Raw genomic sequence first — 11,624 nt, forward strand, 5'->3', positions numbered from 1 at the left:
GGAATTCCCTGAGTATAAGTCATTATCAATTCGGTTTCTATCTTTCTATGTTTTCATTATTATGGTGATATGACGAGTTTATGGTGAAACAATATTTTATTTTTACTGTTTGAATATAAAAATACTAAGTAATTTAATACTAAGCGTGGTATTTAATTTTAAATGATTCTTAAGAGCATATATTTAATAGAGGTTTAAGTTTATAAACGGCTTTGGAGAAATGTTTCGCGATGTCCAATATCTAGGTAATACTACAATCGCCTTTTTGATATATTTTATTGGTTTGGTTCATTTAATGTTTATAGTGCGTTTGTTATTTACTTATTTTTAACCCCATTTGCTGTATACTGGATATAAAGAACAGTATGTTTAGAATTTTTCTACGTACATAGCTTTCTTTTTATGAAGTTTCTGGTTATGTCCAAAAAAAAATAGATAGATCACATTAAATCTGCTAAAATTATCTGGTTTATACATGTGTGTGTGGTGTGTGATTTACCATTACTTTTGCTCCCTATATCCATATTATCCATATTATATATATAATTTATATTTTTTAATAATTTATTTATATTTTTTGTGATTAAGTCTACAGAGACAAGACAGTTTTATTATACTACGTGTAGGTGTTTAAACTATTTCCTTCTAATTCTGCTATTTCAATAAGGTCACGGTTATTCTAGCAGATATATTTATAAACTAAATTCTAAACTTTTCATGGTATAAACGAAACTCTTTTCAGGTATCAGGAGTGATAAGATGTATGATATATTTTTGGATTAAAAAAAATTATATAATTATAATAGGTAAAGTTTTTTTTGTTATAATCAAACAAAAATATAGAACTATAATAGATCATATTGAATTGAAGTAAACTCTGTTATAAAACCCATCGAATGCCTTTTCAACAAATAATTTTTTGCTAATGCCTATAATTAAAATTTAATATAGTGACCATAATACCATCTAGATATTAAAGGTTGCGAGACTTTTCTCTAGAGATACTTATTGAGTTATCTCTTCTACTCTATGGTTTGTACGTTCTAACTGATAAATGATGCCAAATAAATATGCTTCCACACAATTTTAAATGCTGTATAAAGTTTATGGTTATTGAAAACAACGTTAGGACGTTTTTTAATTAAAATTTCGTAACTTTGTTTTATCCATCATGAGCCACCACTTTTTTCCCCAAAAAGCTGAAAAGGAATAATGGAATGATGTAGTAGAATAAACTATCCCCTGGTAAAACTTTTAGGGTAATTAAAACGATAAGGCGAAAGATTTCAATTTTATAAATCTCAAACTATAACAACCTCTAAGTTTCAACATATCATCACAATAAATAAAAATTTGTCTAAATAATTTTCCTACAAAATTGTTCTAACAAGTATTTACATATAACATTCGAATATATCACACCTGAACTTTTTCAATGTTTTTTTCTTTGATACTTCTTTTATCCAACAATGGTGATTAATTTGTCCTCCCAATATTTGAAGCAACAACAAACAAACAACAATTCAATAATCAAACAATGATTTTCAGACACTTTTAATTTGATTAAAAAATAGCTTCTCTATAAATTATGGAAAGCCCTTGAACTTCAATTAATAACGCCCTGTATAAAAAATCCTTTATTTTTAAGTAACTTATCATTTTACATATTTTGGACACGATTCTTAGGCAAGGATGTACGAATTGTGGAATATCTCCATTTTATATGAAGAGTTCCACTTGTACTTAGAATAACCATTCAATTAACCTGAATTATTATTTTGTTTTTTGGTTGTTATTATACTAATGTTTGTTTAAAAATTTTTTGTGGTCATAATGCTTTGGTTTTATTATTATTTTGTTACACATCTTTTTCTATTTTATTTCAGCAGTTAGTGCAGTGTTATGGAGGTAAGCAGTTAGATCACTCATATTGGGAATAAGAAGTTACTATGATAACCAGGTTGGGTAAGTTATTATATATTATGTATTACTAACGGAAATAGTAAATTTTTAAGTAGGATTTTCAAAAAAGTATTTCATGTCTTTATTAAAGGTTATTTGATTCTACTTCTTTCATGGTATTCCACTACTATCATGGCATGATATAAAGTATTTGCTTATATCTTCTCGTTGACTTATTTTTTACAACAATACAAGCAAGGCTCGCCAATGAATGCATATTCAGTCTAATAAAACTGTATTTTTCATTTTTAATTTACATATTTGGGACATGAGTTCCAGATCCTATAGCAGGAATTTCAAGGTACCCCCATTTTATATGAATAGTTCCAGGAAACACTACTTTTGTACCTGGAATATAAGTAATAACGTTTTGCAAGTTCCTGCGGATATCTAGAAATTCCCTTAGTAAGCTATTACTAATTCAAAAATTTTAAACAATATGACGACATTATGCTAAAATATAGTTTTATTCGTGTCGCATGCATACAAATGGTACTAAACTAAGTGGGACAGATATTTATAGTAGTAAATAATCATATATTTTAATCATTATTAATAATTTTAAAATTTTTAGTTCTGTTTTAGGTTTCATCATGAAAGTGATGATTAATCAATATCACTTTAATTTGATTTATGTTTTATTATTTTTACAGTATAATTGATGCATTTTTTAGTTTAATTTACATTTGAATATATAATCGTTGATATTTTTACTGAATATTTATTTGTTTTTTTAGAGATTATGGTTTTGTTTCAGGTTTAGACGAGATGAGACATTAATTTTTTGTAGTTGTTTTATTTTTAATTTTTATAATTTTCCATATTTCACAGCATTTATCATCACATCTTTTTTACGGATTCTATATGTATTTTTTTCAATTCTAGGTTTGTTTCAGATCTGATCGCAATTGATAAATTAATTAATTGTTTTATTTTAAAATTATTTTCCAATCAATATTTAACATATATTTTGTTATTTAGGCTTTACAATGATTTGCTATTTGGTTTTATTTTAACTCTTATTACTACTCGAGTTTATTAATATTTATTATGAGCAATTTTCAAACCAATTTATTCTTCTTTTTGGACCTATTTATTAATGAATTTTTTCTTATGCAATTATGAACCTTTTTTCGTTAATAATTAATTATTGGAACCTAATATTAAATTGATAATTAAGATTAGTTTTGATCTACATTTTTACTATATATTGTTGATTATTTATTAACTATTTCTGTTTTATTTCAGCTTTAATTATTGTCTATTTACTTAGTAATTTTGGATAATTTCACTATATTATTACTGCATCATATTTTTATGATATTCTTTAACGTGATATAAAACTAAAATATTGATAATCAAAACGAAGTATTTTCTTTTCTGTTATTAATTATTAAATATTATTCATTCCTTTAAATATGCACTGTTTTTAACTATTTGTTTTAATATTTTTAAACTTTTTAAAAATTTATCGCTGATTATTTCACCCGAATTGTCTATCGATTAATATTTGATATATTTCAGATATATTTTTTCTTGTCTTATTGAAAAATATTATTATTACTGCATCATATTTTTCTGATATTCTTTAACGTGATATAAAACTAAAATATTGATAATCAAACACGAACTATTTTCTTTTCTGTTATACATTTTTGCATATTTTTCTATTTGTTTTTATTTTTTATTATTATATTATATTATTTTAATATTCTATAACTGATTATTTAGTTTACATATTTATCTGCTACCATTTCAATATTTTACTGTTACATTTTACTGAATAATTCGTATAATTTTTGGTTATTTTTATTTTACTATATATATTTTGAAAATATTATTCATTCCCTTAAATATGCACTGTTTTTAACTATTTGTTTTAATATTTTTAAACTTTTTAAAAAGTTATCGCTAATTATTTAACGCGAATTATCTATCGATTAATATTTGATATATTTCAGATATATTTTTTTCTTGTCTTATTGAAAAATATTATTATTACTGCATGATATTTTTCTGATATTCTTTAACGTGATATAAAACTAAAATATTGATAATCAAACGCTAACTATTTTCTTTATTATATATTTATACATTTTTGCATATTTTTCTATTCGTTTTTATTTTTATTACTATGTTATTTTATTTTAATATTCTATAACTGATTATTTAGTTTACTTATTTATCTTCTACCATTTCAATATTTTACTGTTACATTTTACTGAATACTTCGTATATATTTTGGTTATTTTTATTTTACTATATATATTCTAAAAATATTATTCATTCCTTTAAATATGCACTGTTTTTAACTATTTGTTTTAATATTTTTAAACTTTTTAAAAAGTTATCGCTGATTATTTAACGCGAATTGTCTATCGATTGATATTTGATATATTTCAGATATATTTTTTTCTTGTCTTATTGAAAAATGTGATTATTACTGCATCATATTTTTCTGATATTCTTTAATGTGATATAAAACTAAAATATTAATAATCAAACGCGAGCTATTTTCTTTTCTGTTATACATTTTTGCATATTTTTCTATTTGTTTTTATTTTTTATTACTATATTATTTTATTTTAATATTCTATAACTGATTATTTAGTTTACTTATTTATCTTCTAACATTTCAATATTTTATTGTTACATTTTACTGAATAATTCGTATATTTTTTGGTTATATTTATTTTACTATATATATTTTAAAAATATTATTCATTCCCTTAAATATGCATTGTTTTTAACTATTTGTTTTAATATTTTTAAACTTTTTAAAAAGTTATCGCTGATTATTTAACGCGAATTGTCTATCGATTGATATTTGATATATTTCTGATATATTTTTTTTCTTGTCTTATTAAAAAACTGCTATTAATATCAATATTTCTATAAAGTATTTGCCTTTACTACTTAATACTTGATCATTTACTTATCATATACAGTGATATACTGTAACATGAGGAATTCCCCCAGATTGAGTCATCAATTCAACATGTTTTCAATCATTGTGGCGTTACAATGGTAAAATTTTTATTGTTCGCACAAATTATATATAGATATATTAGTGAGGAATATAGAACAGGTTATAATAATTTAAAAGTGTAAACAATCATGTTGAATTATTTAATATATTATTTTTTCTAACAATCATTGACCAATATATATTAACATTCTTTGTTAAATGGACTAGATTCATTAAAACAACAATAATTATGATGATTTTATCGTGTCCTCTGGTCCTACTTTATAATGGAACAACAAAAACATTCACTATATTTTGTACTATGTTCTGTATTCTTTGAAAGCTTTTAAAAATTTCTTTTAACGATACTTTATTGTATTTTTTAAATTTGTGATATTTTAGTCTTAGTCTTATCTTGGCTGTGAAAAATTCTGTTGTTTACATTTCGAAAAGTGCATACATCCTTAATAATTAACATTACTATTCAAGTATCTTATTCAATTAATTGATGTAGTCGAATTATAATAATGTATACTGCAATTAATTTTAAACGTTATGACTGTTGCTCATTTATTTGCTTGTTTAAATTTTTCAAGCTTATCAACAGTATAACAACAAAAACATAGAAAATCAATAAGCTTTTAAATTGAAATAAAAATAAAAAACAATGTTACTTATACGTTTTGGTTCCTGATTGTTCTTCCTATGGATTTCTTGGATATAAACCTTCATGTAATAATTTTATTAATAGAACAATTTAATGAAAATTAACAGCAAATTGTTTGATTATCGAAATACATTTAACTTTTAGATTCTTTACAACTTTTGAGCTTGTTAATATTTGTCTTGACTATTTCCTGAACATCAACCTTCAAAATCGATTTCTAATGGGTCGGTTGGATTTAGAATATAATTACTTAATTATTAATACAGTAAAAATCACGGTTCCATTGATCTGTATTATACAGTTGATGATATTTCATATTTTTCTTGTTTACTTCCTTATTATCAGCCTTCACCAAACAAATTGATGGTAATGACTATGAATAATGATTAGTTTATTGGGATTTGCTTCATTTTTATCGTTCAAAACAACGAGAATGCTTACATTAACTTAATAATGTAAAAAAAGAAGAAAATATAATGGTGGTCGTTTGTTTTTTGCGAGTTTTTCTGTTTTAATGTGAATATGTGAACGATTATAATCTTTATTTGAGGTTTGCTTAAATTCTGAGAATACAAAGCGTTTTTATATTATTTTTCCTGTCGTATTAAACATTTTTTGTTTAACATTTAATTTTAATGACGCATTTATTATTTCCTATTAAATTACGGGTTACAACAACCACAAATGTTGTGCTTTTGTTTTGGTTATATTTCATCGTCTGACGTCTAACACCCACTCCATAATATTTGCAAAATTGGAACCAATAAAAAACTCGTTAATTATTAATTCTACATTTCTAAGGAACTCTGGAATCTTATTTTACCGGGTTCCTGGATTTATACAATATTTTTTGTTAGTTTGTTCGTTTTGGTTTAGTTTTACTTTATATTGTATCATGAGTCAACATAAAGTGTGATGACAATTAAGTATGACCCAAAGCATTTTCTGTCTTACTAATTTATGGTATTTCATCATTTTTTATTATTTTCTTTGATTAAAAAATCCTTCAGGCTGTTTGTTCTTCAACTAATATGTTTAATTAATATAAATCTTGATCTAACTATATATTCTCTTGATTCAAATGATTTGGTTCTTGTTTTGTTTCTTTTTTCGTATAGTGATTGCCTTTAATATTTCAGGATTTTGCGAATTTGTAATTTTCATTTCTAACATATTTTAACACCACTTTAACATTTCTATCGAGGGTTTTTAATTTTTCTGTGATATATGTGTTCAAAGGGTTTTACCTATGTCGTCATTTCATCATCAAATTAATTAAACCATTTTGATTTTAATATATTTTAAAGGTTATTGTGGACTGTTGACCATAATGTCAAAGACTATTGTCTATTCAAGTTCACTTAGTGGCAAATTTTGATGATGGCCTTCTAAAGCCAGTTATTTACAAGGCTGTCATAATATATATATATATATATATATATATATATATATATATATATATATATATATATATATATATATCAAACAGGTATAAAGTGTCTTTGATGAAAGTTTGAGATAAAAAAAAAATAAAATTACACAACTTTGGAAGCTGCCTAAATTAGAAAGTTCTCCCAAGGTATTGTTAAACACATCCATGCATTTTACGATGTTTATATTAGATGTGTGCGATTGCTAAACGATTTGAATGAGTATTACTGAAGAAGAAGTGAGAAAGTAATATACCGAATCGATCAGGTTATCGGAGTTTTTGCTTCTCTTAGATGGCGCGTGAGAGGCAAAGAGGAAATATTGCAATCAAAACAAAAATCTGACCTTTTGGGTGCTTATCTTGCCAATCCTATAGCAGCAAGATTTGGACACTGTTGCCATCTGATATCATGTTTCGCTCTGAGATCGTTTTAGAAATTAAGTAATTCATTTAAGATGCGACAATCACTGTACAGTTAAAGAACAAAATCAGAAATGTACATTACAACGGTTTGGACATATGCTTACAGACTTCTATGGCGAAATCTACCTTTTGAGTAGAAGACACTCTCTCTGAGCGCCGGCTCTGAATTGATGATGATGAGTTAAATTTTAACTGTTAATTCTAAAAAATCAAATTACTCTATGGTAACATCAACATCATCAGCTTACCTAAAAACCAGAGGACCAAGCCCAGTAATAGCTGACACTGTTGAAAATCAAGATTATATAAAGTAATTTAAATTATATGAAGTTATAGGTTTCAACCATAAATTTTTAATAACAAATTACAAAATAGTTTGTTCGGGAAATTTTTAAGTATATTTTATCTCATAACTCTCTAAAACAAGCTAATATTACAAGATAAACGATTTAGGAAATATTGGTGCTTTGTAAAATATAATTAAATTAAAAACTTGAAAGATAAATGCTTTATGAAGTATTCATTAACCTATTAAGTTTTATATTTTATTGTATTCTGAATGCTAAATCATATACTATTATAGGACTATAAATTATTTATTACAAGGCTCTATCATTAGGCTTCACTTTTTATTATCTGTCTTTTTGCTGAAGTGTAAACAACATATTTTTCTGCACGCATGGTTATAACACAACACTTGAGCAAATGGTTTTCTCTTTAATTCGATAGAAGCTGCCGAAAAGTAGTAAAGAAATATTAGAAACTTAAAGTAAAACATGTTACATGGATAGAAACGTGGAATTATTGGTTTTGGCGTTTCAGATGCGATCAATGTTTTAAAATAAGTAAGAGAGAATACATTCGATGAATTATTTTTCAACATCTGTTGAATAGCCGGCTATATTTCATATCTTCGTATTTACTTCCTGCTTATCAACCTTCAGGAGATAAATGGAATAGATTGGACTGTGCATTAATATCAACTGGTTAGGATTTGTTTCATATTTGATTATTATTCAGACGATGTCGACGAATTTAATGAGAAAAAACAAGGAAAAGCTAGAATGATGATCGTTTATTTGATGATTTTTTTAGTATCTAGAATACTGAGAATTTATTTTGATTCTTCTTAGTTAATTAAATGAGAGTGAACTAAATGATAGCAATATTTAGTAAGGAGTTTGTTGCTAGTTTTAGTAACACCATTAATGATGTTTGAATAGCACTAACCTTCAAATCAGAGACTCTGTGTGGGAAAAATTAGCTACAATTAATTCTGAATTTACATTCGCAACAGTAATAATGCTTAATGTATATTACCCAAAATTAGTAGATGTTTCGTAAACATAAAAAAATCACAAAATAGGGGTAGAAACTGCGAGTGCCATCAGTTAGATGATCTTATCGCTAAGTGGTGCATAAATTTTCGGTAAGCTTCATTTTATCATTTAACAAGCAACTTTAAAGACGGTTCTATATTTGATATTGGATTTTGATTTAGAGTAACTTCAATTATGACTTGTTTTAGTTCATCTTGTGTCATTATGCCCAAATGCTAAGAAATTTAAATAAGAAACACTTGGAATAAATAATTTGTCTTACATTTTGCATTGTGCTTTATGTTGTACTATAATTTTGTATTGGGTTGATGCAAATGCTGCAGAGTTGCGACTATCATTGTAAACCAGCGTGAAGTTCTGGCCACAAATTCAATAAATACCATCGAACTAATCATCGTATTCCACTGGAGTGGCTTCGACTTTCCAATGCTGAAATTATTATTTCAAGACACTTGTTTTTAGTCAACAGAAGACACAAAAGAGAATGAGACGTGTTGAAGACTGAAATAGATTCAGGAAAATGCATTTAAAAAATGTCATAATGTTGACTCGATAAGAAACTTCTGTTATACAAGCAAATCTTGAAGCCAGTGTAGACCTACCGTGTGCAATTATAATGTTGCACCAAGATATTTAGTATTAACATGGTCCAAACTCACCAATACAAAGTTCTTGGCAGCATTGTTAACGTCCCATAGTATATTGAAACTGAGGATATCCACAAAAACACATGACAGTGGACTTACTCGAATGTCGAAGAGATAAAACTCTTTATATTAATACAAATAAATTGTGTGTGAAAACTGTGCAGTATTCTAAGTTTGAAATCTTAGATCTGACCTTTAAGGGCAATATGAAGGAAAAATGACTAGACGGTTGTTGTTACTAGTTGTAATATGTGTGCCATGTGGTTTTGAATTAAATAAATCTAATGATAATTATTTATACTATCTATTGCAATTCACGCTTTTGATGGCAAAGCTTTGAAAGAAAAGCTATTGTTATACTAATATAATTCTCAGCTCTATAGGCGGTATTTCTAAACATTTATAATCATTAACCCTAGGATATCATTTTTTTATCATCATTTTTCAAATGCTAATTAGGTTTGAAATCTTAGATCGGACCTTTAAAAACAATATGAAGAAAAATAATCACTTGGTTGTAGTTATTAGATGTAATATGTGTGCCATGTGGTTTTGAATTTAACAAATCTAATGACTGTATTTCTAAACATTAACTCTTTAGATTATTATTATTGTTATCATACTTTTTCAAATGCTAATTAAGCTTAGATTTGAAATCTTAGATCTGGCCTTTAAGAACAATATGAAGAAATACAATCACTTGGTTATAGTTATTAGGTGTAATATGTGTGGCATGTGGTTTTGAATTAAAAAAAATCTAATGACTATTATTTAAACTATCTATTGCAATTGACACTCTTGATGGCAAAGCTTTGAAAGAAAAGTTATCGTTATACAAGCATAATGTTTAGCTCTACAGGCTGTATTTCCAGACATTGACCCTTTGGGTTATCACTAATTTTATCGCCATTTTTTATCTTTTATCTCATAATTCTCGGGTTCTGATTTTGCACATTTTATAAGGAATTAAATACATTATCCTTCCATCTCGTTTTTCGCGTGGTGTAGTTGGCTGAGATTTTGCTTAAAAGGAATCACTTACTCGCAAAAAGCAATGTTCCAAAAAGGGTGCGCTATGCCCTAAATATGAATTTACAAGACCTGGCCGCTGATCCATTAAAATCTCTAATTAGTTGTGAATTGTATAAAATTATAGATTCTTCTATCAAATATTCTGTTGCCGAATTGCTACTTATTTCATTATTTTTTATCCTTCTCGGTTTCTGATTTCGCACATATTACAAGGCATAAAAGACATTACCCTTCCATCTCGTGTTTCTCGTGGTGTGGCTGGCTGAGGTTTTCCTGGGGCGGCATCACTCACTCGCAAAAACCACCGGTACAAGGCGCGAAACGCAAAAGCCGAAAGTAGAAACAAACGATGGAATTGATGGTGATCGATGGTGATCGATGATGGACAAGACGCGAGATATACGACCAGCAGTAGTCGGGCTAGCGCGAATGATCTCGGCAAATCCCGACGTTGATGAACGAAAAAAATTCGACAACTGAAAGATTTTGCAAGAGTTTCGGGCGATTTATAGTGGCTGCGGTGCCGTAATGGTGGCGGTAGGCGATTAACCTTGCTCGCCTCGCGAGTTGCGGTCAGCGCGACGAAGATGTAGATGAGAGTCTCCGTTGACGTATCGGTAGCGGTTTCGCTGGCAGATCGGACGGGATGGTGATAGTTACATTTGTCGATTTGTACTTAATCACGCTGTAATTTCGCGCTGGATTTTTCGGAAATATATATTTAGTGCGGAGAAATTGACGTTGATTTGTTATTCCGATGAATCAGATTTCAGTCATGTTGGTCCTTTTTTCTGATTTCTAGTAATTCTTATAAATCTTTGATGATTACAAATCAAAATAGCTATTAATTTTTTATTAATTCAATATTTATTATTTTTTATTATTTAAAATAGTTACCAAACTTATATACACCGTTTAAGCTTTATTATTAATTTTGTTAATGACTAAGAAATAGACCTCGTTTTAAACCAAATAACCTGATTAACTTCATACCACCTACATCTATCTTTCGAATTTTCTCCGACAATCACAACATCCACTTGTTTTCTAGCCTCCAGATGTTGTTGGGTATGGTGACAATATTATGGCTGTCAGATGTCATTCTATCTAATGCAGTTTTGAACATTTTTACTAAATCGTTGTTCTGATAAAG

At 27.2% G+C, this 11,624-nt stretch overlaps 1 protein-coding gene across 1 annotated transcript in view; it reads right to left on the minus strand.

Moving 5' to 3' along the window:
* LOC143203981 (solute carrier family 22 member 13) overlaps positions 1 to 10,952 on the minus strand; it is a 60,784-nt gene extending 49,832 nt beyond the window's left edge. Inside the window, exon 1 of the mRNA XM_076416355.1 lies at positions 10,701 to 10,952. Coding sequence (XP_076272470.1) covers positions 10,701 to 10,756 — 56 coding nt within the window. The 5' untranslated portion in view covers positions 10,757 to 10,952. The remainder of the gene's footprint in view (positions 1 to 10,700) is intronic.
* Positions 10,953 to 11,624: the final 672 nt, after the last annotated feature.

This window comes from Rhynchophorus ferrugineus, unplaced genomic scaffold (genome assembly GCF_030347505.1).
Source record: "Rhynchophorus ferrugineus isolate W39M unplaced genomic scaffold, kcgeb_rfMv2 rfM10, whole genome shotgun sequence".
Taxonomy (NCBI): domain Eukaryota; kingdom Metazoa; phylum Arthropoda; class Insecta; order Coleoptera; family Curculionidae; genus Rhynchophorus; species Rhynchophorus ferrugineus.